The following is a 27,031-nucleotide window of genomic DNA, read 5'->3' on the forward strand; positions in this document are numbered from 1 at the left end:
GTTTCAATCTGTTATGTATGGGCAGTCCTCAACTTGAGGTGGCTTGACTTGCAGCAATCCACACTTGCAGTGCTCCGCATTTTCACCTATATTATTGCTTACAGCGCTGATCCTTGCACTTATGGCATGCTGTAAGTGCAAGGATCCAGCACTGTATGTCATTCAGTCAGTGCTCTGGTGTCCTGATGTGTAAGTTTCTTCTACTTCCAAATTAAAGAACCCAAGCTGCCCATTGTATTCAATGGCTGTAATGACTTTGCAATGTTGAGGGAAGTTCTCTGTCTTCTAGCAAACTAGCATGCAGGGCTGCCAGGCAGAGCTCTGAGCTCTACAGAGAAAGGCTTCCTCCCTTCTGCTCAGCAGTGTAAGTTGAGTGGCAAGTGTCTCGTGCAGGGAGGGGCCCAGAAATAGCTGTAGCTGCAGCTGGCAGCAGGGTGCTCCAGCCAGCACTGCTCCGTGCACTGCCCTGGCCCCAGCTGCCCTGCTACGCCTCCATTATGCTGGGGCCAGGCTGGTTCCTACACTGGTTTCATCCCCACTGACATCCTGCCCTAGCTTGCTCTCCTCTGCTTGCTCACCACTCCTGTCAACACAGGGTTATGGGGGGCTCTGGCAGTTGCTGTCTTTTGGCCTTTCATCCCAGTGTGAGTAATTATTTATACAGTCAGAATCAACATCGTCTGTAGTAAAATTGAATAGTTGATTGAACAAAATTAAATAGGTGATTTAAATATGGTATTTATGGTCATTTCTATAAAAAGTTGGGCATCAGGCCCTTGGTCAGGAATGTGACCCCTTATTATAACATTGTTCCTATGGGAATATCAGATTCGACTTGCATCGTTTCAACTTACAGCTCCTTTTCCAGGAACGTAACCCTCTGTAAGTGCAAGGACTGCCTGTAATGGATGTTGGGATCCCTTTTTCTAAAAGGCGTTATCTATTTTGTTGCCTTTCTGTGCTGCTTTGTTTGTGTGTGGTACATTAAAATCAAAGGCCAAAGAGTTCATGACTAATAATGAAATGTAAAAGGAATAAACAGAGAAGATAACTTCTGAACCTGTGAATTCTACCAAGCAGCCAGAGGGGGATACAACATGAGATAATGAATCTGAGGTTGTCAGGCTAGTAGTAACAAGTTCTCTCTCATGCACTGAATAAAGACTGTATAGTTTTTGCACCTCTTTTGTATAGCTCTTCTACTAGTTTTGGAAATAGCCAGCAACACATATTAAATAGTACTTGTCTCTGATTTTAGAGGCATAGAAAACAGCAAAACTTTACTGATTTTTTTGTTTGCATTGCAGTAGTACCTGGGGTCAGGACTCCATTGTACTAGGGTTTCTTTCAACAAAATAAAAAGATTGTCTCTGCAGTATTTGAAATCTAAGTACCTTTTCATGCTTTTTCTGGCAGTTTTCAATATGCTTTTGTAGAATTAAAAAAATACCTCTAAAGAGGAGCACTATTTTCTTTCTTAGGATAATGTCAAAATTAGGTTGAGATTACTGTGCCATCTACATACGGTATCTGTCAAAGCAATAAGAACATATTTTTAGCATTTTCTAATATTGCCAAAGAAGGATTGGAATGCTGGTGGAGGAACCCCCTCCCCTGCAACCTGTTTATAGAAATATGGTGTATTCATGGTAGAAAACCTGACTTGTTTATTCAGAAAAAATTATTTAGAAGCTGCTGGCCTTTGAGTGATCAGTTATTTGTTTACATTATCCACTCTAAATCAGATTCATTAGCTGATGAGTCAATGTGAGGACTTCCTTTCATTTTGAATAGTAGGTGGATTATTTCCTTTTCCTTCCATCGTTTCCTAAGAGTAACTCCAAAATGCATGAGCAAAAGGGACAGTGTTTATACTCCTTCCCACTCAAACACAGTTAATTTCTGGGTATTGCTGGCAGGTTAATTTCTTTCAAAGTTGTATCACTAAAGGTATGGTTTAATATCAGTTAAACCAATGCAAAGGACCATGTGGAGATTTTAAAGTCAATAAAGCCCTGATGATAACAAATTCAACTATAGCTGAACATGGTTAACATAGGGGAAAACAGACCCTCATCTTGGATTTGAGTATAAGCCAGAGGACTGGGAAGGATGTGGTGGGGAGTGGCAGCAGAGTATAGCTCTGACTCTGGCTCCAGCTCAGCAGCAGTGGTTGTGATAGTGGCAGCTTTGCCCTTGGTGGGTACCAAAACTGTCACCAGAACTACCACCACCATTGCCACTGCTGTGTGGCCAGGCAGGGCCCAGAGTGACCATATGCTCTATGACCTGGTCCAGACTGGGGCAGAGTGTGAGCTGGGGGGAGTCATGGAGCTGCAGAGTTGTGGAGTGGAGGGTGGGGGGAAACAGGCGACACAGAGAGGGGACAGGCAAAAAGAAAGACAAGTGGTGGGGGAGCAGTTGTTCAGGGGTGCAGGCAAGGGGGACAGATAATGCAGGCATGGGGGATCAGGCAGGAGTGGGGGCAAGTAGCAGGAGGCAGTTGTTAGGGGCCAAAGTCCAGGTGGTGCCCAGTGCGGGGAGGGGCATGTGGTAGGGTGACAGATGGAAAGGGGCAGGGGTCAGGCCACTTGATTCCCATGCACCCCTACCACCTGCCCCCCTGCTACTTCTTGCATCGCTGCAGTAGTGGTGGGGATGAATTTAAGATGACCATTCAATAGTTAGATTTTCTATGTAGAACATTATAACAAATTTATAAAGTTTTCCACATGTAGAATCTTATTTTTGTGGGGGTTGTCTTAAATTTGAAGTTATTTTAGATTTGGGCAAATATGGTATAGTGTGTCCGTTTATGCATTTGGTTCAATAGTGTAATTTAAAAATGATTTTAGCTAAATCAGTTTTGTGTGTAGATGAGGCATAGGTGTCCACTGTCCTTATTATAGCTTTTTATTCTGCATGAGCAGTGTTAGGTTTTTTTCTTCAATAGAAACATAAAAATAATTAAAATCTTGATGTTCTAATCAGGACCCTAGTACAGCTAGCAGCCAGGGCTGTGCAAAACAGCAGCGTTCCTCTTCGACATCTGTTTCAACATTTTGACAGAACAGTGTTTCATTCTGAATTTTGTTTCTCTTTGAAAACAATGTTCTGTTCCGTTACATGGAAACGGTTTCACTGTTTCGATGCTGTTTCGATTGGGCTGGGAAAGGGGAACTCAGCCCGGTTGAGGTTATCTCCCCAGCATTGAGATCAGGTTTGAAGCGGCTGGGGACTTAAAGCAATTGGGCTTCAAGCAGCTGCAGTGGGCTTCAAGTGGCTGGGAACCCAGCCGGGGCAGATGGGTGGGGTACAGCCCAGGGACTGTGCTGTGCCCGCCTCCACTGGGCTCTGTTCCCTGCGACTTGCAACCCCATAGAACTTAGCCCGGTGTCAGCAGGTGGAGCGCAGTCCGGGCTCTGCCTGCCTCCCACCACTGAACTGGAGCTGGTGGAGCCGATCAGAGTGCAACCTGGCATTGAGAGGTAGGCAGAGCCAGTGCTGTGTTCTGATCTGCTCCGCCAGGCCCCGGGAGTGCAACGCAGTAGTGGAAGGTGGGGAGAACCAGGGCTGCACTCCCGGGTGAGCCACATGGGGTTGTGCAGAGCCGATGGGCACGGAGCCCTGGTTCTCCCCTGCCTCCCACCACCTGGATGGGCTGCTATTGCGAAACTTGAAACATTTTGAAACTTTCAAAATGTTTCAACTGGCCTCATTTCATTTCAAGGCTGTTTCAAAGCCCTCTGTTTCATTTCGGTTTGCTGTTTGGAGCTCAAAACGAGTCAAAACAGCATCAAAACGACACAGCCAATGACATTTCGCACAGCCCTGTTAGCACCCTCCATGCAGAGGTGCAGGAACAAAGTAACGAATAATGCTATTTGGTAACTCTGAACTATTTTTTAACTGATTTGGCTAATGAAAATAAAAATGTGGACTTTCTAGATTTTATACCTAGTTTATTCTCTGAAAGCTACTTATTGTGGGTTTTGGATGATGAATGTGGAGTGGGAAAGTTTGGATCCGTTGCATCCTTAAGGTCTAGCTGAATGTCCTCTCAAAGCAGGATAAGAAGAAATAGCTTATATTTAAAAGAGTCTTCATGAGCATTCAGTTTTTTGTGAACAATAGTTTGGTCTCCTGGCTGTTTAAATCTGATCTGATGAAATAATTTCAAGATTCATTAAAATTCTCAGAGCCAGTTAAGATGTAAATTTTATCAGAGATTTGACTTTTTACAGCTTAAGAATTGAAATAAGAGTAGTTCTTCTGGGTGCATTAGTTAAAATGGGTTGAGGTCCTCTTCCTTGTACTATGGACAGCTGTATTTATTATTGTAAGTACAGTGCAGTAAAGCATTTAGAAGTCTATGACTGGCTTAACACATTGTTATATGAACACCTATAGAAACCTTTCTGTACTGAGCAATTTAAAATATAATCAATGCAATAAAAATTGAATTGATCTGTCCATGTCTGCTACATGTTTTTCTTTAGTAAATTAAGTACTTATATATAAAGCAATTGGGTAGTTTAGTATCTCTCACAACAAATGACTATAGGTTTAGGATTTTATGATCTGTGTATGTAACAAGAAGGCTGCTAGAAGGATGGAGAGGAATTTTTCTATTTCTGTATTACGTTAATTGAGAGAGTATGATAACCAAGAAATACTGTTCTTTTTCTGTTTTGTTCTAAGTAAGCTAGGCTTTTTGACATTCTCTTATTTTCATGATTTAATACCAGTTATTAAGTATAAAATAATAGGTTCTTGAATGTTACTGGTGATTTCATACAGCAGAGGATTTCCCAAAGCCCATAAAAAATTGTTTAAATGCAGTTTTGAAATTCCACATTTGTAGTTTTCTACAGTCACCTTTCATAATAGGTTTCATTCCTGTGTTTCCAGCACAGCAAATTTTGTACCATGATTCATAATGATGTTTTCTTATGAGATTTCCTAAACAAGGAAAAGCAGTGGGGAGGAGAGTTTTGAAACACAATGAGTCACCTGAGCCTGATACTTTTACAGCTATTCAGCACATAAGTGGCTTTATTTAAATACAGTGTTGAAACACCATGTTTGTAGTTTTGTAAAGTCACCTTACATCACCGAAGTGCAATTCTATTCCACCTTGTTTCAGTCCCTGAAAAACAGTTAATGCAAAAGGTAATGGTTCCTTCCCCCCACTTTTTCCTGACTCAGTCTTCAGGGTAAGATGGTGGCATGTTACAAAAGTAGATACATTAATAGGTAGTCTTGGATTTGAATAGTAGATGCATTAGTGTATCATCAAGGAATAGAGTCTCAGTTACAGGCCTGGGTTCATTTAGACACCCGGTAGATTGAATAGAATCTGTCCAAATTAACGTATGCTTCTCTGACAAACCCAGATGTAGTAATATGTTAAGTACTTGACTTGGGTGTCTCAGTAAATCAAGTAGGAAATGATAGACTTGCAAACTTTGCAGTATGTAACTAGGGGAGGAGAACGCCATTAATGTGATAGACTATTTGTGCTATGACTGTATAAGGAAATAAGGGGACTATGAGCCTAATATTCTTTAAAAGGAATACTTAAACTGTATAGACTAGAACCATGGTCAGCCTTTTCATTACAGAAAGGATTAAAATGTAAGTACTGAGTTCATTATCCATAAACCAGGGTTTTCTTGGATAATGTAAAAGCACTAATTTATATGAAAGAAACACTGACTTTTCCTCTGAAACCATAGAATCTTAGAAAATTAGGATTGAAAGGGACCTCAGGAGGTCATCTAATCCAATGCCCTGCTTAAAGCAAGACCATCCCCAACAATACCATAATTTGTCTTAAAAATGTCCAAGGATGGAGATTCCACAACTTCTCTGGGTAGCCTATTCTAGTGCTTTACTACCCTCCTAGTAAGAGTTTTTCCTAATATCTGACTTAAACTTCAATTACTACAACTTGAAACCATTGCTCCTTGTTCTGTTGTCTGCCACAAGTGGGAACAATCTAGCTCCACCTTTTATGGAACCACACTTCAGGTAGTTGAAGGCTGCTATTAAATCCCCTTTCAGTCTCTTCTCCAGCTTAAATAAGCCCAGTTCCCTCAGCCTTTTCTTAGAAGTGATTGTCCGAGCCCTCTAAAGATTTTTTTCTCTTCTGCTGGACTCCTCCAATTTGTCTACATCCTTTTGTAGGTGGGCAGGAGTGGGGGTGCAAAACTGGACACAGTACTGCAGATGTGGGTTCACTAGTGCCAAATAGAGGGGAGGAATCACTTCCCTTGATCTGCTGGCAGTGTTCCTAATATTGCAGCCCAGAATGCTGTTAGCCTTCTTTGCAGCAAGGGCAGACTGTTGGCTTATATTCAGCTTATTGTTCACTATAACCCCCAGGTCCTTTTCTACAGAGCTGCTACTTAGCCAGTCAGCCCCCAACCTGTACTGGTGCATGGGATTATTCTTGTCTTTGCACCTGTCATTATTGAACCCCTTGAGGTTTCTTTTCGTCCAGTTCTCTAATACATCTTGGCCACTCTGAATCCTAGTCTTACCCTCCAGTGTATCTACTACTCTTCCCAGCTTGGTTTCTTCTGCAAATTTGCTGCAGGTGCACTCTAGGCCATTTTCCAGGTTGTTGATGAAGATATTGAACAAAACTGGCCCCAGGACTGACCACTGGGCCACTCCGCTTGATACTGACATTCAACTAGAAATTAAGCCATTGATTCCCTTTGAGTCCAAAGATCTAGCCATTTTTCTATCTGCCTTGCAATCCCTTCATTTACCTCATGCTTCCTCGTGTCTTCCAATCTTAAACATTCCACTTTTGATTCTACTGGCTTATCTAACTATCCATTGTGTTTTTCATTTCACCTCTGACCTTACTGAACGCATAGATTAACGTCTTTGTCTAGAACCTCCTCTCCAATTCGACTCCTACCAGTCACCCTTCACTAAAACCATTTGTACCAAAGTATCTAACAAAATTTTTTTAATGTGATTTCAGAATTGGACCTCTTCACCCTCTTGAATCAGCTTCCTTGGACAAACTTGACCATGTACTTTTTTAAAACTTTTTTTTTCCTCCTTGGGTTCCATGACACTTACCTCCTGCCGCTTCTACCTCGTTAATTGCTTCTGCACTTTGTCCTTCAGAAGATCCTCCTCATCCTTTTCTAGCTTTCTGTGTGCTTATTTCCAGTCTACTCTCCAGACAAATTCCATTTGAATGATCATTTCTATGCAAGCAGCTTGAAGACCTTCTTCTCCTGACTTGCCTCCTCCTGTCCCAGCTAAAATTTTAGTCCACAACTTTCATGGCTGTTTTGCTTGAGATCAAAAGCAAAACAGACTTCTTAATCTTCTACTCTCATAAGTACTCCCCTGTTGCCTCCTTTTCCAGTTTCACCAGAATTTACCAAATGGTTTCTGCTGAAAAAAAATATGTGCTGTACTAGATTCATAAAACTGTATGCCAAGTACATCATTATTCTTGTTTCATCCCACAGCACAATGTTTAGGGCAAACTCTCAGGATGTGGGAGACCAGTGTTAAGTTAACCAGAATTGCTTGGGGGATTTGAATTTACATATTTCAGAACTGCCCAGCTGTGGGTTCTTATGGGTTGAGAAGCTCTCAATCTCTTGTTCATGTTGTTCAATTTGTATAAATAATTAAGCATTTATTTGAGCTGGACTGGTGCTCCTTTATCCTGTCTCCCAGATGACAAATCATACATGCTAACCAATATTGCCTCGTTATTTCCTTGTCCTGGTCAATCTGCATGCATCCATTTTTTGTTGTTATATGTTTAGATTGTCTAACGTAGATGTAAGGTAAACTTGTCATAGTGGGAATTGTGCTTTGTTCTGTGTTTGTGTAGCACTCTGGTCCATGACTGGTGCTCTTAGGTACTATTATAATACGTATGATACATGTACCTGCCAAAATTACCTGTAATTATAAGCTTTTTGCATCAGGGTTTAAGTTAACCTTCAACTATTAGAGATCAGGAAGAGAGTTAATATAGGGGGCATCTTATGTTGACTACTGTCAGAGACAGGGTCTCATGTCTGATACAGTACAGCCATTTCTATATTCCAAACTGGGTTTTCTACAGGGAAAGAGTGAAATTTGCCCTGGATAGCTCCTCCTTTCTGTAAAAAAATAAGTACTTCCATAATAGGCAGCCTAGAATACTTTCAGTGAAGCATCCGATTGTCCTCAATGTTGATGGTGAAGCTATAAATTTGATCTGCCAAAATGTGTGACTGAGACCCTAACAAGTAAAATGACTCATCATTTCTGGACTACTGGAGCAAAAATATTCTTGCCTCACTACAAGTGAAAACTGAATTCTTCAGCTCATTTACTGAGAATAGTTCTGTACTCTCTTGGGCCCAGTCCTAATTCAAACTGAAATGAGTTGAAGTTTTGCCATTGATATTGGTGGGCGCATCCAGATGAGCGCACACGTGCCTCTTGTGGCATCTCAAAGCAGTCTGAGACACTGTGAGAGGCACACTGGGAACAAAACATGTTTTTTTAGTTCCCAGTGGACTCTAAATTTGATAGGGAAATCCCGGTATCAAAAAAAAAAAATGGTGAAAAACGTGGTTCAGGGTACCCTCCTAGAGCATGCCCTGAAGTAACCAGAGGCTGGATCCTCCAGAGAGATACTCTGGCACCTGGTCAGAGCATCCGTATGCCTACCCCCTTCCCCTACTACCCCAGTATGCTGCCTCAGCATCCTGGGACAAATATGATTGGGGTAAGGCTGCAGCAGTGATCTGGACCCAGGCACTGTCCCCAGTAAATAGGGACATGGGGGTGGGCATGAAGGGGATTGTGTGTGGGGGGACTGTGGGTGTCAGGTGTGAGGAACAGTGCGCAGGTGGTGGGGCTGTGCTTGTGTGGGGGGAACTGCATGGGGAAGGGACTGCTGGGAGGGGTGGGTCTCCCACCTCCCCCCACATGGTGCACAGCCCTCCTGCAGCAGTGGCTGTGGAGTGCTCAGGGCCCACTGCTGGCAGAGCCCCACCCCTCCACAGTGCAGCACGGCCCCTGGCTGCCTTAGACCCAATGTCACCTGTGCCACATAGTGTGGGCCTGGCCTGGCCTGGCCTGGCCCAGTGTCATGTGCCTTTGGGCAGAACCGGGCTGCTCTTGCTGTCACGTTGGCTCCCAGCACCACACCCAGGGTCTATGCATTGGGCTGGGTCAAGTCCTGCCTCCATGGAGCTGGCCCAGCCCAACAGTGCACAAGGCACTTGGAAGCAGGACCTGGCCTAGCCCGATGGGTGGACAGGAGCCATGGGTGGTAGTAGGAGCCATCCTGGTGGTGTTCAAAGCCGCAGGCTAGTGGGGCAGGCTGGGCTGGGCTAGGATGGATCCACTTGCCATGTAGAGACTGTGGGTTAGGTTGCACTGCACCACTGTGAGGCTGTACCTGCAGCAAGCCATGGCCCCAAGGGCCCGGCTGGCTGCTCCTGCCGGTGCTGGGGGCTGTGCACTAAAGGACAACCCCCCACACTGTCCACCTCCCTTCCACACCCACCAACACACCCCACATCCCCCACATCTTCCCCACCCACACACCCTACATGCCCCCTATACCCACCCCCACCCACTCTGCTGCAGTGCCCATGCCACAGTCTAGGAGGCCATGCAGTCCCTATCCAAGTCTGACAGGTATGCAGACATGGGGCTGCAGATCCAAGGGGGCAGATGCTGTCGCAGGTGGCGGCAAGTCACAGCCAGGCAGGAACCCTCACTGCCAGACTGCTGAAGTGAGTACGGGCTGCTGAGGCCACTCTAGGTCAGGGATGCTGCAGCAGTCCAGCCGGCACAGGGGGCTAGTGTCCCCATATGTCAAGTGGGTGGGCCTCAGAAGCTCCTGAGAGCAAGTAGCTCTGAGCTGCTCACCAGGGCAGCTTTTTATATTAGCTACAGATCTAGGAGGAGCTGGGCAGGGCTCCAAGTGGCACAACCTGCCCCACACCAAAGAGCACATTCAGCCACATCTGTTAAGCCACAAATCTCTGGCATACATTTGTGCCACTGCTATTTGAGCTGCTGCAAGCACATGTGCCTGCATATATGGATGCGCCCAGTGAGTACAAGACCAGGCTAGAGGTGTAACTGGCTAGTTCTATACCCTGGACAGTGATGGTACTAGAGTAATGGGCAAGTTGGCTTCTGGAGGGGGAGATGTCAACATCGAAAAAGATGGTGGCATATGTTGAGCAACCTTTTAAGCACCTAATATCAATGGCAATAAAAGGAGGTGACATTTTCCTCCAAAGCAGTGAACCTCTGACCACTTCTACTGCACTGTGACATTCCCGCCCAGGGCACATGTCACTGCTGCTGCTCTGCCCTCCTCACTGATAGAGTATCCACAGCAGGATGCAGGGTTGGAGGAAGAGAGGTTAGGCACCTGCCCTACACCTCACACACACACTTAGGCTGTGCCTGGGGCTTATGCCCTCTTGTCCACTCATTTTTATGCTATTGGATTGGGCCATTCACCAGGAATAATCACTTACCCATAATTAGCACCAAAAAAATGATCATGACTGACAACTGCAGTTTTTGGAAAATTAATACCGTGATTATTGTAACAACTTCACTGGAAACTTACAGTCACTTGTATTAACAGGAAGCATTGAGCTCTCTTGGATGCATTCATAGGTATTTCCTGTGTCTGAATATTTTTAGAAACCTTCAACAGCATCCAAAATAAAAGCACCATCACATTTCCTAGTACTTTATTAGCCTTAAAGTGTTAATTCAAAAAAGGCCGCATACTCCATTTTGCTGTTGGTCATAGATCAACCCCAGCTTCCTGTTTATATAGAGATTCAGCTTGGTCCTTTACAGCAAAAACAAACACTTAGGACTTTCATCTTGAAAGAGATGGTTTTTGAAAATTAAAATTAAAATGCGTCTTGGGGGGTGTATAAAATTGTGTTTAGTGTTTGAGTACATTTTATAAGCTGACCTTCCTTCCTGATTCCAGGACCCACCTGTTAATCCCCAAGCAGATGTCAGGAAAATAGGAAGTCCCAACAAAATCTACACACTACTTCCGTGCGGATGCCAACAACCCATGGAAGAAATCCAAGAATTCAGGTCCTGTGGCTGACACGGTTTACACTTCAGATGCTGGAGCACTCCTTTCATTTCTTCAAATATACAGTCACTGGGTACATCTACCTGAGGCGCTTACCACACTGTTAACTAATTGGTTGGGCAGTAAGCATCACACATCTACACATGTGCCACTGTTAGGCTGGAGTATACTAATTTACTCCCTAGCAGGATAGTACTTGTAAATACTTAAAGCACTGTCCTTTAATGCAGTGTAAATACAAGTACTATCCTGCTGCAGAGTAAAAACTTTTGTAGCGGTGGATGTGTAGATGCTGCCCTGGCTGACTGGGGCTTCAGTGCAGGCGTGGGGCTGCCTGCCAATTAGCCCCACAGTGAAACATCCTTGTACCCTAGTCAGCCCCTCTGCAGCACGTTGAGCTGGGGGGGAACAGCTCCAGGCTGGCTTCACTGGGCCCCCTGCCAGTCAGGGCTGCTCTGTCCCAGTTCAACATGCTGCATATGAATAAACCTGGTGCATATTCAAATGGCATGCCTGAGAGCAATAAACCGTGAAGCAATAAGCCCCAAAGTTAATTCATGCATCTTAACTGCTCATGTAGACATGCCCATTGTCTTTATACGTAGTATTGACCTACTCACAGTGATGCTGTCCTCACATATCTGGACTTTTTCTCCCTAAAGGCTGTCTCTATGATCCCTACACAACTGAGACACATGAGCACAGATTCACAGAAGTTTAGGGCTGAAAAGGACCTCATGAGATCATCGAGTCCAGCCCCCCTGCTCTGGGCAGGAAAGACTGCTGGGGTCAAATAACCCCAGCAAGGTGTGCATTCAGTCTCCTTTTGAAGACCGCCCCTATTGGGAGTCTATTCCAGAGTCTGGTCATACAAACCGTAAAGAAGTTTTTCCTTGTATCTAGTCTGAAACCTTATAGAAGTTTATGACCGTTGCTCCCGGTTTTCCCTTGGGGCACTTTGTTGAATAGTTGTTCACCTAGCCTCTGATGTTCACCCTGATGAATTTGTAAACTGCCACCAAATCACCCCAAAGTCTTCTCTTTTGTATCCTGAACAGTCCCATATCTGTTAGCCTTTCCTTGTATGGCTTGCTCTTCAGGCCTCTAATTATACTAGTGGCTCTTCTCTGGATTCTCTTGAGCTTCTCCACATCTTTCTTGAAGTGCGGTGCCCAGAAATGGATGCAGTACTCCAGCTGCGGCCTCACCAATGCTGAGTAGAAACTCCTTAGTTTTGCTGGAGATACATCAGCTGATGCATGCCAGCATAATTTTTGCTCTGCTAACTGTGGCATCACACTGGCAGTTTATATGCATTTTATGGCAAATTATGACTCCCAGGTCCCTTTTGGCATGGTGCTAGCTAGTGTTGCACTACCAAGCCTGTGTTGGTTAAGGATTTTTCCTCCCCAGATGAAGCACTTTACACTTCTCAGTGTTGAACAACACCTGGTTCTGGTTTGCCCATCTAACTAATCTATCTAGATCTGCCTGGATTGTCAGCCTACCCTGATGCATGGCCACACTCCTCGACAGCTTAGTGTCATTGGCAAGCTTTGCTGGAATGCTTTTCACCCACACATCCAGATCGTTGGTAAAGATGTTGAAAAGCACTGGTCCAGGTACTGAACCCTAGGGGACCCCACTGGCTACCTTCCGCCAGGTCGACGCAGATCCTTCAATTAGTCCTCTCTGTGTCTGACCTCACAGCCAGTTTTCCTCCCATCTGACAATTGAATTGTTGAGCCCATAGTCTTGTAGTTTTACCTTGAAAGCCTCATGAGACACCAAGTCAAAAGCCTTCTTAAGTCCAAGTAAATTATGTTGACCTCATCTCCCTTATTCAGGTGTAAGTAACCTGGTCGTAGAAGGAGGTGAGGTTTGTCAGTCATGACCGACCTGCTTCAGAACTACCTTTCATTTGTAGCTAAAAACTATACATCCTGCCATGTAATACACCATGGCAGTTTTCATCTCTTCCATATTCCAGTCTCCTACTCTCTGTCTGTCTGCCTTCAAGATACTTTGCATGTCTCTTCCACTCTCTGAGAGAGGTGTCCACAAAAAAGTTCCCTTCTTTCTTGCAAGAGGTTATTCATCTTTGCCGAGGGGAAAAAACCTTTTTAGCTCTGTATTGATTTATCTTGTATACACCTCTGGAGGGAAACGTATCATTATGCCTATACTGCACAGAGTTAAAATGAATTCCATAAACCAAGGGTCCTTGTTAGATCTCCCTGAGACTCCTTCACAGATTTGTTTGGGGTTTTTTTCCTGCTTTGAATGTTAAATTTTCATGTTTTTTTCTAAAGTTGAAAAGAATAGCATTTTGAGTTACTGTCTTTAGTAGATCGAAAATTCATGTTTGAAATGGTTGTATAGTCTTAACTTTTAGACGAGAAATCCTTGACAGAGGTTAAGACCAAGCTTGTGCATTTCAACTTTCCAAGCTTTACATTCAGTCTTCTTACATTAGAAAAGAAGTTGAGTCTCTGGCTTCATGCACCTACTGGCAGTGAGTCTGGAATGTTTATGAAATTCAGTAGACTGCCTCTGGTGAAATAAATAACATGATCCATTATCACAGGAAGTAACAGAAGAATGAAAAAGAGTTACTTGCATACTATTTACACAGGGTCCTAGCAGGGAAGGAATATAAGATGGTTAATTTCTTTCTTGGTTCAGATAATTTCTTGTTTGTAAAAATAACAGGTCAATTATTTTAATTTATTATCTCAATTAATCCAAATAGAAAATAGGTTTCTAATAAGAAGTTGTTGCTTATGTGATTTTTATATTAGATAATCAACATTAACATTCTGTATCTTCTTCATCTCTCTCAGATGTTCTGCATTTTCAGGTTTTGATCATTCTAGTTTTGGAGATTTGTCTCTGTTCTGTAAGACTGGGTTTTTTTGGTGGGTTGTTTTTTTTTTTAAGTGACACAAACTTTTTGCTTGTAATATTTAGACAAATTCACATTTTAAAACTTTTTAGTGACTAAAATAAGTCTTCATAATCTGTATCTAGAAAAAAAATTTAAAGCGTTTTGATTTTGAGAGGTCTCTACCTGTTAAGGCTTGGCAATCTGCAGCTTGCATGCAAATAATGACATGCCTGCAATCTGCATATTTGAAATTTTATTCATTTGAATACACAGTACTTAATTACTTATATGCAGCATAAAACCATGGTGCTGTTTTTGATATTATTTGTATTAATATTTCTCCTCTAAACCAGGCAAGCAGTAGTTTGTAAGTCATTTCACCTCTAAATCTTTTTAATTCTGCAGGGTAGGTGAAGGGCAGAAAGAAATTGCTTCTCATGGTGATTAACCCTAGACCCTTGAGGTATCAAGAAGACTTAGAAGAGTGGATGGAGTGAATAGTGTCAAACATTCAGGGGTAGGACTTAGAGAGGTAGAATGGAGTGGGATAGACTAAGAGTCAGGATTGTGATTTGTCTAGGATGAAGACAGAACAATGTGGGTTCAGGGTTTCAGTGGGCGAGAGGTTAGATTTCTGGTGATGAAATCATAAAGCTAGCATTGGTCTTGGGTGATTTAATGGCATTGTACTTACCATAAATACATACAGGGTTCATCCAGTATTAGTTTTTAATTAATGTACAATCTCACTGAAAGATGGTATTGGTTTAATATATTTCACATTTCAAAACGTTTTAGTTCAAATTTTCAGGCAGGCCTCAAAAATTGAACTCAAGTAAACTGCATGTTCAAAATGAGTACTTTAATAATAATAAAAAAAGATTTGCACAACAAATATTTGTTTGCACAAAACCTGTGGGTGTCATGTAATGTCTCTTTCAAGGTGACAGTATCCTGATTCTAGGGCTAGGGACAGAAGTTATACACAAACTGGTTTAAGTGATCAGAAACTAGTTTAAACCTGTAACATAACAGAAGTTCAGTGCACATATACTAGTTTCAAAATGGCTTAAACTGGTTTAAGACGAACCTGGTTGAACTGAGGTCAAACTGGTTTATGGAGAGGGGAGCGGGGGAAGAATAAACCCCCTCCCTGCCCCCTTTGCATCAGGGGGCCATGCCAGCCAGTGTCTGGCTATGTCTCTGCTGCTGGAGTGGTGAGGCAGGGGGAACCTGACAGGGGCTGCTCTGTTCTAGCCATGCAGACAGTGAATGGGGTCCCTTGGGGGAGAGGGGAGGAATAAACCCACTCCCTGCTCACTTTGCCTTATGGGGCCATGCTGGGCTGGCGTCTGGCCAGGGGCCAGGTTCTGGCTATGCTTCTTCCTCCTCCCCTCCCCCAAAGCCTGGCAAGGTCTTCTTCCCCCCTCTCTCTCCAGGCACACCCCTGCTGGAGTCCCTGCAGACAAGGTGGGGGTTTAAAACCCTCCCCAATCATACTTAGGCCTGCTGGGACGTGGCCATGTTCCCCCACCTCACCCCCACCTCTCCCCTCAGCTCAGCTTCCCTCTAGCCTTCTGACTGCTGCAGAAGGGAAGGGAGGACTCGCTGTAGCACCCTCCTGGCTTCTAGCCTGGGCCACTGCAGACATGCGGCTGCATTTCTGGAATCAAAAGTGAATGTCTGATCACTTTCTTGCTAGTTTAGTCTACACAGATTAGACTGACCTGCAAAGATTGAATCAATTCAGGCTTCGGCTTTTTGAATGTCTGTACTTAGCCCATATGGCTTAGCTGTAGTAGTCTTTGTGCATGTAGTGGGGTGAAATTTTAACTTAAAAAATATTTGGGTCTATCAATAAGTCATATTTGATGTCATGGGTTCTATGACCTTGTTGGGGCGGGGTGGGCGCAGCAGTGGGGGTGGAGAAGGGGAAATTAGCATATGTATATGTACTGTTTTGGTGGTGGTAGTATGGGATGGTATGCTTCATTTTTGTTTTGTTAATTTTTTAATCAAATGCTGAGTTTTGGAAGTGGCCAAGATTTTCTAACAACTAGAATGAAAGTGAGGCCACTAAATGTCTAGCCCAAAACTTGAATCATTGTTTGTTAGAATTGTTCTGGATATCATTGTGTATAATTTTAAAAGAAAAATTGTTCTTTACAAGCAAATATTAAAAAAAAATAAAATTTGTCTTTCAGGTTAAAAGAAATGGATTGTCTCAAACAATCAGCCAGGAAGAAAGGAAGAGACAAGAGGTACTCATTAAAGAATTCTTCATTCTTGCTTATTTAGTATTATACAGTATGCTTAATTTGATATTTTGTTTATTTCCTGCTTGTGCCATTCATTGCATTCTAGTTCTATTATCTGCTGCCCAAGAGACTAGGTTGAATTTTCTCCCTTAGCAAGGGGCTGCAAAACCATTCTGGATATCCTGCATATGTAACCTGCGTGACCCTCTGCCTGCTCTGGCTGGTTGGGGTATGCTGTGCTCCAGTGAATTCTCAGTGGTGGGTGGCCATTTAGTGGTCATCATCAGTCAGCCCAAAAGCTCCTCTTCTCTCTACTATGGCAGGCCTAGAATTAGCTGTAACTAGTTTATTTATACGATACTCCTTCCCCACTTTTAGTTGAGAATGTGGGTCATTTTTCTGTAATGTCAACATAGGAAATTAGTATAAAGCCCATTTTCTCCTTTGACTCACCCATCACTGTGGGTTTCTTATTTGCTCTCTGGAGGATATCAATGTTTTCTTGATGAATAACAAGCATTTCTACAGACATGTAATTGTCCAAAAAAAAAAGCTCCATCCATCTACTGATCCATCTACTGGTTTTCATTTTCATGGCCGCTTGCACTCTACCTCTTGTCTGTTTTCACTTTTGACAAAGTAGGGGGAAGAGACGCTGAGCCTTCTTTTATTCTACTTCAGTCCCTTGGGAGTCATATCCATGGCCCCCTGAAGTCCCATCAACTTGCACTTCCTTAGAGAGAGCAAGTCCTTGAGGTGTCTTTCAAGTTTAAAACCTTACATTGGCCAATGCTATTATCCAACTGAAGGTAGCTTCTAGTAATAGAAAAAGAATAAATCGTAGGAAGAAGTGATGCTGGTATGTGGCGTTGGTATGATGTTCTCCATGTGTGTTGTTTATCTTAAACAGGATAGAAATTCAGGTAACAAACTAACTCATCACCATATGAAAACTTAGGGAAAATTCATTTTCCACTTTTTTAGGTGAGGCTTAAAAGAATAAAATAACAAATATTCACGAGCACTGCTTACTGCAACTCAAGTTACTATGCTAAACCTTTGTGAATGTTTTGTCCAAAGAAAATAGTTCTATAAATAGGCTGATCTAAGAAGGAATTAATTCATCCTTTTCTTTCGAATTGCCATCAGATTCTAACCTTGAATGTATGTACTTCAGCAACACCATGCGCACAACTGCAGAATATATCTGGTTTCTTAAGTTTTCGTTGAAGCATTCATCAGTGATCAAGCTTCAAGCATCTCTTCGTGTTGATACAAAGCAATATATATAACTACATTTCAGACTGTCATTCAGTTAAACAGTCTTCTAACTTGCATATACAGTGGTACTGGTAAATAGAAACAGTCCTTCTCTGTTTTCATGTTACTGCTGTCTACTGAATCCAAGATTTTCTTGAGTTGTTTTAGTCTTATGAAGTGTTTTGAGGATATAGCAGGAGGAATAATACTCTAACTCATTCGTAATCCAATTTGTAGTTCATATTTATCACACAAGCAACTAAAAGCAAAATGATTGATTTCCTCCCCACCCCCCACCCCCTGAAATACATCAGCATGACCTTGCTGTTCTCAAACTGAAAGAAGCCCATGAGGGTACTCATTAAAATTGGAAACAAAGAACCTTCCAAATAATGTAGTAAAAACAAGGGCTCATATTTATGTTTCCTTTCAGTACAAAAATGCAGTTATGGAACAAATTACTCATGGACCACCACAGTTATTTTTCAGCAAATCCTTTCTTTGTGGGTGGACCTGGGGGAAATGCAGCGTACCTGGGGTGAAGCTGGAAAACTAGTAAAACTGCTGCCCTTACATTAGCTTCATGAGCAGGTAACGGTGCTGCGTTACTGAGGCTAGAACTAAGATTTGGCCATGTTCCATAGATTTTCAGGGCTAAGTGTTAAAGCAGGCAGGGATTTAGCATATCATTCATTATCTTTGTATGTCTCCTTGCTTTAAAGTGTGCACTTTTTCAAGTAATATGTTGTATAATGGAGTTCTTATGTGGCTCCTGGTCACATCCCTCTTTTTTGCCTGTTAGCTCTATAGATAAATCCCAAGGTGGGTGTTTGGAGAAGAGAACAAACCTTCTCTAGTCTTTTGGTACATTGGCAGCATCTCTGTATTGTAAAGGCCACAGATATTTTTAGAAGGAGCAAGAACAAGTCTTAAGACAAAAGCTGGAATCTCTGAGAATCAGATGATCTGAAGGAAATAAGCTTGAGCCCTCAAAAGCTTTGAAGGATTATCTGCAGTAGAGTCCAGTAGACTTGAGTTGGAAAGTGGAAACCCTTTCAAAGCTGCAAGAGTTAAATAAAAACATATACACAGCATATATGGCAACACAATTTGATTTAATAAGTTAGCAAGTGTAACCATTCATTTGTAGAACCTTCAGTACACATCAATTTCTGAAATATTTTCTTCCTGTTTACAGATGCTTAGAATAGAGGTGCACTGACACATCAGTCCATATCGGCGCCAATAAAAGGAAAATTGACATTATTGGCAATTGGATTTTCTTAAGTGATTTGGCTGATAATGTCACTGATAAATGCCCCGTGCATGGGTACATCTGCAGCATGCACAGGGCTAGGAGTGCAGTGTTGGACTGCTAAGTCTGCTGGAAGGAAGAGCCAGGGGGAGGGAAAGGATGGGGCGGGGGGGCAGATCAAGATCCCCAGTGAGGGAGGGAGTGGGGCTGGGGCAGTAGCAGGGGCAGGCATTGCCCAGCCGGACAAGTGGCTTATCCAGGGGGCCTGGGGGGGCGGGGTTCCTGCTGCTGCGGCAGGAGGTATGGGGGGCACGTGGCCACCTGATCTGCACACAGGGTAAGGGGGACCTGTGGCAGGGGGTGGTGCCAGGTTCTTTCTGATGAGGGGGGATTGGGCTAGGGCTGTGCTTGGGGTGGACAGCAGCAGCGGTGCTGGGAGCAGGGGGCTGCAATGAATCCCCCTTTCCCAGCACTGCTGCTGCCTGCCCTGAGTGCAGCCCTGACCCATAGCCCCCACCAGGAAGAGCCTGGTACCACCTCTAACCCCAGCCTGCCCTTGCCCCATGGGCAAATCCAGGGGGGCAGGTGTGACAGCTGTGGTGGGACACAGTGGCACACGGTGGTGGGCCCCCCCCCCTTCCCTGCGCCCCCTGTATGAGCCACTCACAGCTCCATCTCATGCCCCATTCTGCCCTGGCTGGGTAGCACCTGTTGCTCCTCCTTCCATATCTACAAGGCAAACCTTCCCTGAAAAACTTGGTGACAGTGAGCATTTTTTTTTTCCTACTATGCAGGCTATATTTGAAGTAATATCTTCTGAACATTCATACTTGCTGAGTTTGGAGATTCTGATCCGGATGTTTAAAAATTCCAAAGAACTGAGTTTCACAATGACTAAAACAGAAAGCCATCATCTTTTCTCCAATATTTCTGATGTCTGTGAAGCAAGCAAAAAGTAAGTGTATTGTAAATAACTATATATATATATACACACATATATATAGTTAAAGATTTCTAGTGGTGGAAACTTCTCAAAAAGTTATATATAAATATAAATTAGCATTAAATTATGCCTAGGAAGGATTATCTCAAGTAGGAAAAACTTAGTGCTTTGTGCATTGCATTCCATGACTGGGTATGAACAGGTGTTCACTCCTAGAGATGGACATTTTTTAGAAGTTTCCACCACTAGAAATCTTTTAAGGAAAAAGAACAGTACAGGCATTCAGCCTGCAGCCCCTCCACCCCTCTTTCCCATGCTCACTGTGCCTTCCCTGGACTGGGGTGATCACGGCTTAAGGAAGACATGGTGAGGAGCAGCAGCTGCTCCATTCCTCCCATCCCTAAGGGCAAATGCAGAAGTAGGGGAAAACTCCCTGCACTCTTCTCAGACCTGGCTTACCCTGGTCTGGGGAAGCACAGGGAGCATTGCCCATCTGCTCTCCCCCCCCAGTCTCCATGATCCTCTACTCCTGGAGGAGTCTAACAGCATAAGGTGTTCATTCTTGTAGAGGAGTTTCTTACATGTGGAGGCACATTTCTGTCATGAGAAATTGAATGAACACATATGCACACCTAGTTTCTAACAGGAGAGTGGGGATTCTCCTGTAGAAATGGCCTTTAGCAGGAAGCATCTTTATTTGGTTTTGGGACAAGAACTAGCCATTTGCAGAATCAAATAGCTTCCAGATACAAGCATGAAACTTTTTGTGTTTGTGTGTTAGGAAAAGAACATATCAAATTATACTTTACTGTCTTTCATTTTAATTCAGTGACTTATTAAATAATTAACAATAACACTATTTTTTTTTGTTGATTAGAAACAGAAGGTGAGATGATGCCTTTTATAATAGATAATGTAGTGTTTTGGTATATTAGCAGGATTTATTGTTCCCTCATTTTTAACAGTTTAGGTTTTAAATATAGCTTTGTGTGGGACAAAGTGTGCTGCTAAATAAATATAAAATTTTAACTTAAAAGAAATAATTTTTGTACATGGTAAAATACAGATTAATCTTTACATTAAGGTATTAAAATGATTTTTTATGGAAGAAAAACTTCATATACTTAGTAATACGTTATGCAAAATAGCCCGTTTAAGGAAACCAGAACCAGAGAATACTGTGCATTTTCAGCAAACTGCTTGTCCTGGAACTAATGGGTACCTAAGCAAAGATATCCTTTTGTATAGCGTGCATACAAATGTACTTGTGTATAAAATTGTCTGTTAATTCTTCAGTTGTTGGGTCAAATTTTGTGCTTGTTAATATCTATTCAATCTCAGTACTTCTTAGAGTATAATTAAATCAGCAGAAGATTTGTCCTTTTGTATTCTGAGACCACCAACAGGAAAGATGATTAATGTATTTACTATGGACTTGGAAATGTAGAAATTGCTATCTTGTTTTTGCATTTAAACAATAACTTTCTTTCTTCTTCACTACTTACATAGTTTAGAGGGAGGCTTTATGTGTATTTACAATGTGAATTTGAATACTTAAGGTGCCTCTACACCTGCTTGAGGGGGCGGCATTTTAATTAGGGCGGTTCTTAGAGAGCCAGTCTAATGATAATGCAGCAGCTTCATGTGTATTAAGCCCCCCCACATTTATAAATGGCCACCAGCCACTAACTAAAGCTCATTTGACAAGCTTTAGTTAAAGTACCCCAGCAGCCATTTTTAAACCCAAGGGGGCTTATCATGTGACACTAAGGTGATACTAGAGCATTCTAATTAGAACATGGAGCAGAGTCTGCTCAGACGCATTCCAGTTAGAATGTATTGAAGCACATGTAGAGACACCCTCATACGCAGAAGGTATTAGCTTCATTGTGCAACTTGAAATTGGAGCTAATTACCCATTTTCTTTGTACCTAGCTCAAAAATTTGCTGAATGTACTCTTCTGAATGATGTTTGGAAATTCAATCACTGTCTCTTCACTTTCTTTTCCTTTCTCAGCACCATATCCTTAAACCCTGGTTTTATCCAGATCAGTTTTAGAATTTGATTCTCAATTCTGCTTACCAAAGTCCAACTGTACGATGAATCTCTTTATATCAAACTACAACTTTTAAGAATCTTATGGTAATTGCAAATACTAGAAATAAAGTTTTAAAACTTTTTAAATCTACTTAAATTTAATACAGCAGTGAAGAACATAGTAATGAAGTGAGTAGTATAAGAAAGTTAAAAAGAAATAATGAAAGGCACTCTTCTAAGTAATGTTAATCCTATTTGAGGCCTAGATTTAAGAAATATGGAGTTCCTCTAACCTCATTTAAGTTCAGTGTGAATGGAGGTTATTTGGTATCTTTCAGAATTTATGACATTCAGTCACTCAGACTTGCTCAGACTTAAAATTTGGACTGTAGTGTTTCTTCACAGGTAAACATATTTTGATAATATATATATTAAGATACAGCGGTAAGAAAAGGGAAATGGCTTCTTTCTAGCTTTGAAAGGTCACAGTGAAGTAAAAAAATGATCTCACCAAATGTTCTTCAAATCTTTTGTTTCATCTGGCTTTTCAGTGACTTCAGTTAAACTATTTGCAGTGCATAAACTTGTGTCAGTCTGCAGGATGAGAGCCTTAGATCTCTCACATATGGCATTTCAAATGAGATCACAAGTGTTTGCATTTTTCCTGCCAGGGTAACTTCTTTCAGAAATAATATAAACAGGTTTCTCTTTCCATTGTTTTTAAAAAGAGGGCTGTTGTATACAATGCCATACATTTTGAATTTTAGACAACTAAAAAACTTAAAGCATCATGGAGTTTACAGTTGGAAGTGAGTAAATAATGGAGGTATGGGAGGGAATTCAAACAAAAAAATACAGTTGGAAGGGACTCAGGAAGCCATCTAGTCCAACTCCCCGGCTGAAGGCAGAATCATCCTTGACCATCCTAATCATGTTTCTGTCTAACCTGCTTTTAAAAATATTCAAGAATGGATATTCATAGCCTCCCTGGACTCCCTTTGCACGTATAAGGCATGTATAGCATGGCAGGAGGCATGATTGTGTGGGTGATGCATCGGATTTGATTGCACCTATACCTGCATGTGTAGGTGGGCTCTATAGTGAGAAAGTTCTAATGTACAGCCTAAAGCTCTCTTGCTGCAGTGTGAAACCATTACTCCTTAGCCTGTTCTCTGGCTGCAGAGGACAGGATATCTTAATTCTCCATATAACCATCCTTCGGATATTTGATATTTGTTATCAAATCTCCCCTCAGTTCTCTCCCCAAACTAAATAATCCTTGTTTAGCTTTTCTTCATGAATTATGTTTTCCCAGGCCTCATTTTTATTGCTTTCTGCTAGATTCTTTCTGACTTTTCCATATCTTTCTTGAAGTGCAGTACCCAAACTGGACACAATACCCTGTTCTCCCCTCATCAACTCAGCTTGTCATCTCATGAGAGGAAATCAAGTTAGTCAGCTTTTGCACACCCACAGATTGAGCCTACTGCTTTCAACCTCTAAATAATTGTCTCTTATTTGTCACTCTACCTTTTATAACTGAATTTACCAGTCACAAATTTTCTTCTTTTAATCCCTATTAAATAGGGATCCCTATCCCTTGATGAAAGGAGCCCCATGATCTGGTTCATATTTCTGTAAATACTTGGAAAGCCTGAGTTTGAATCATCACAGTCCTATCAAAATTTTCCAGGCGTCAAGAGTGTGGCTTAAACAGGTCTTTTTCTGAGAGAGATCATTATGCTTGTTAGATTTCCCAAAGATTTTCTTGCCATCATACCTCCAAAACAGACTGTAGAAGAATTATTTTCTTTTGTGAGTTAGTGGGTAAAAAGGGAAGAGACATGATAAAGAGCTGGTCTCATTATGTCCTGATAATTATTTGGACTTCAAGCCTTCATAACCAGCCTTCATAATGAATTAAGCATCAGTTAATTAAGCATTTTGACCATTTTTTGTCTATAAAGGAGTTTGGGCATGGAGAACAGAAAGGGATGGGTATCTATAAATTTAGCAAATTCACCAGGATTGTAAACATGCTAGGTTTTGCAAATATGTTAATATAATACTTTCCTAAGGTACACTTATCTGAGGTTTGGTTTGACTACCCTATTAGGTATGACTTAGCAGATCTGTGAAGCTGAAGGTTTACCAACTGTTTTCAGAGGTATATTAAAATATGCTCTTTAACTGTTCAGTTGAGCTAGAGTCAGAAATTACACACAAACTGATTTAAGTGATCAGAAACTGGTTTACATCTGTAACAGAACAGAAGCTCAGTACACATAAACCAGTTTCCAAATGGCTGAAATGGGTTAAAGATAAATGTGGCTGAACCGAATATCATACTTAACTGATTTTAGGTCAGACTGGTTTATGGAACTTATGCCCCAGGCCCCTTCCTGGTTCAAGTTAAATCACAGTCCCCTAGCATCCCAGCATGCTTTTTAGCCCTTGGCTGGGGTGTGCTGTCTGCTCCAAAGAGCAGGGCTGGCCTTGCCCTTCTGCTTTCTTGCCAGAGGAGGGGTGGGGGCATGGCCAGACACCCACTTGGCATGGCCCCCTGAAGCAAAGGGGGCAGGGAGGGGGTTTATTCCTCCCTCCCTCCCCTCTTCCCCGGGGGTCCTGAGCTGGGGTTTACTTGGCTGGGGCAGAGCGGCTGCTGTCAGGCATTTGACCCCCCTGCCACTCTTGCGGTGGGGGGGCATGGACAACCGCTACAGCAGTTGCAAGCTAATGGGTGACAGAGTGGGGTTTAATTCCCCACTGTCTCTCCTGTCCTACTGGCATGGACCCGAGCCAAGGTCTGCCTGGCTTCTCTCCCCTGCTCGTGTCCCAGCACAGGCTGGGACCCCCAGAGCCTCCCTCCCAGCCAGGGGGTGATTCCACTGTGCCTTCCCAGCTGCCGGGGCTGGGGTTTCACATGGGGCAGCTCAGGATCAAAGGCCAGACAAGGGACAGAGAGGAGAATGAAATGGCCCCAAGCCCAGGCAGGGACATGCACAGAGGGATTGTGGTGGCAATGACTACATCCTGGATGTGAGCCCCATCGAGCAGAGGAACCCAAGTTGGAGGAAGGGGGGCAGGGAAGAGGCTTGAGTATGTTGGTGCTATCCTGGGGCAGAGCCAAGCTGAGTATGCAGCTGGGGGAGCAGCTTCTGCCCGGCGGCCCTTTCTACCCACTGGAGAGCAGTGCCCCAGCTAGCTTCGGCCCCCACAGCAGCACACGTGGCACAGGCTCACCCCTCAGCCCCAAGCACTGTTACCTGCATCCCATGGGCCACAGGGTGCCAAGCTGGGCCCATACTGCTGATTCTTTCCCTACCCAAAGGCAGCGGTGCAGCATGGCCCCCTGTACCAGGCACCAGGTCCAGAGTTCTATCACTATGGCTTCCCCACCACTGCTGCTGTCAGGGGGCCGCACCCTGGCCATATTGGTAGGCACTGCTTTCACCGCCAAACTGCAACAGGCCACCAGGCAGGCAGATGGCAGTGGCAGGGAAGCCATAGATGCAGCACAGCCCTGTGTACTAAACGTGGGGCGCTACCCCTATGGCTTCCCTGCTACCGCTGCTGCCATCTGCCTGCCTGGCAGCTAACCACAGTTTGGCTGCACAGGCAGTGCCTACCAGTACAGCCAAGTCAGGTCTCCCTGACGGTGTCGGCAGTGGGGAAACCCTAGGGGGAGAACCCTGTGCCTGGCAGCTGGTATACAGGGCTGTGCTGCACCATCACTGGCAGTCGTGGGTAGGGGAAGAGTCAGCAATATGCACTCAGCTCAACACCTGGTGGCTCAGGGAACACAGATAACAGCACTTGGGGCTGAGGGAGCAAGCCTGCACCATGTGTACTGCTGCAGGGATCAGGGCCAGCCTGGATGCCACTCTCCAGCAGATGGAAGGGGCCGCCAGGAAGGAGCTGCTCCCCGAGCTGCATACTCAGCTTGGCTCAGCTCTGCCCTGGGCTAGCACCAACACACTTGAGCCCCTCCCCCTTCTCCCCTCCCCCACAGCCTGGGTCACTCTGCTCAGCGGGGCTCACATCCAGGATGGAGCTGCCACTGTTGTGCTCCCTCTGTGCATGTTCCCACCTGGGTTCAGGCCATTATTCTCCCCTCCCTCTCTCCAATCTGGCTATTGCTCCTGGGCTGCCTCAAGCAACACCTCAGCCCCAGTGGCTGGGAAAGTGCAGTAGGATCACCTGCGCCACTAAAGGCATGTGCCTGCATTTCCAGAATCAAAAGTTATTTGCTTGCTGGTTCAGTCAATGCAGGTTAGACTACCTGCAAAGACTGACTCAATTTAGGCTTGGGCTTTTTGAATGACTACTTAGCCTTGAAGTTCAGAAGAACTTGGAAAAAAAAAGTTTCAGCATAGTAATAAGTATTTCTGGGCAATTAGCATCACCTGCATGTTTGGTTTGAAAGTGTGGATTAACATTTTCAAAAAGTTTTTAATCCAATGTTATTTGTTTTCATTAAACAGTTTAAGCCAAAAATGCAATAAATACAATAATCATAATTTATCTGTACAGATTTTTAAATTAAACTGAAGAGTATGTTAAACTGGCCCTGATTGAGCAACAGTTTCATATTGCCTTTTGAAAACTGACTCTTGTCAATGTTTTCTTTAGTCGGTTGAATCACTGTTTATTTTCTCCTGGATACTCATTGTGTAGCATTCCATTTTGTTACAGTATCTTTTAGGTCAACAGCACAGTCATGTTACTGTATGTTCCCATATGTGCTGACACCTGACTACAGAAACTTAAATTGTGTTTGAAAGGAAGTAATTAGGAGACCTGTGAAAAAAACATTTTTGACTCTCATGAAAGAAACCGGTGCTATGCAGACAAAGTTCAAATTTAAAAAAAAAGTGGGGGGAGTGGGGAGTGGTTGCTGAGTTTAAAATGGGTACACATATTGCGAAGTCTATTTGATATTACTGCCCGAATAGTCGAACTGCATTTGTATTATAATTCTAGGGGGGTTTCGCCACGGAGTTTCTTGTACTTTAAAACACCAGGCTGTAATTCATATAAGGAATATGCATGTATACGGACAAAGACAAATGCTATATTCTTAGGCTATATTAATGGTATTGCATCACTGTAGTTCATGCATTGCCCACAACCTGGTTACTGAACATACGTGTGGACACAGGTCTGTGTTGCTCTGTGTAACGCAAGGTTTTATTGCTCCTTTCCCTAATTTTATTTGAAAATGAGCACACTGAAGGAATGATACATGCTATTCATTTAAAG

At 43.2% G+C, this 27,031-nt stretch overlaps 1 protein-coding gene across 3 annotated transcripts in view; it reads left to right on the top strand.

Moving 5' to 3' along the window:
• The window catches only part of ARHGEF26 (Rho guanine nucleotide exchange factor 26), a 159,273-nt gene that overhangs the window by 14,583 nt on the left and 117,659 nt on the right, over positions 1–27,031 (top strand). For all 3 annotated transcript variants that reach the window (XM_090055902.1, XM_090055901.1, XM_090055900.1), the window contains 2 exons: positions 16,220–16,276; positions 19,583–19,743. In XM_090055902.1, the coding sequence (XP_089912028.1) occupies positions 16,220–16,276; positions 19,583–19,743 (218 nt within the window). The remainder of the gene's footprint in view (positions 1–16,219; positions 16,277–19,582; positions 19,744–27,031) is intronic.

Source organism: Crocodylus siamensis, chromosome 6 (assembly GCF_052110815.1).
Source record: "Crocodylus siamensis isolate JL-2025a chromosome 6, ASM5211081v1, whole genome shotgun sequence".
Taxonomy (NCBI): Eukaryota; Metazoa; Chordata; order Crocodylia; family Crocodylidae; genus Crocodylus; species Crocodylus siamensis.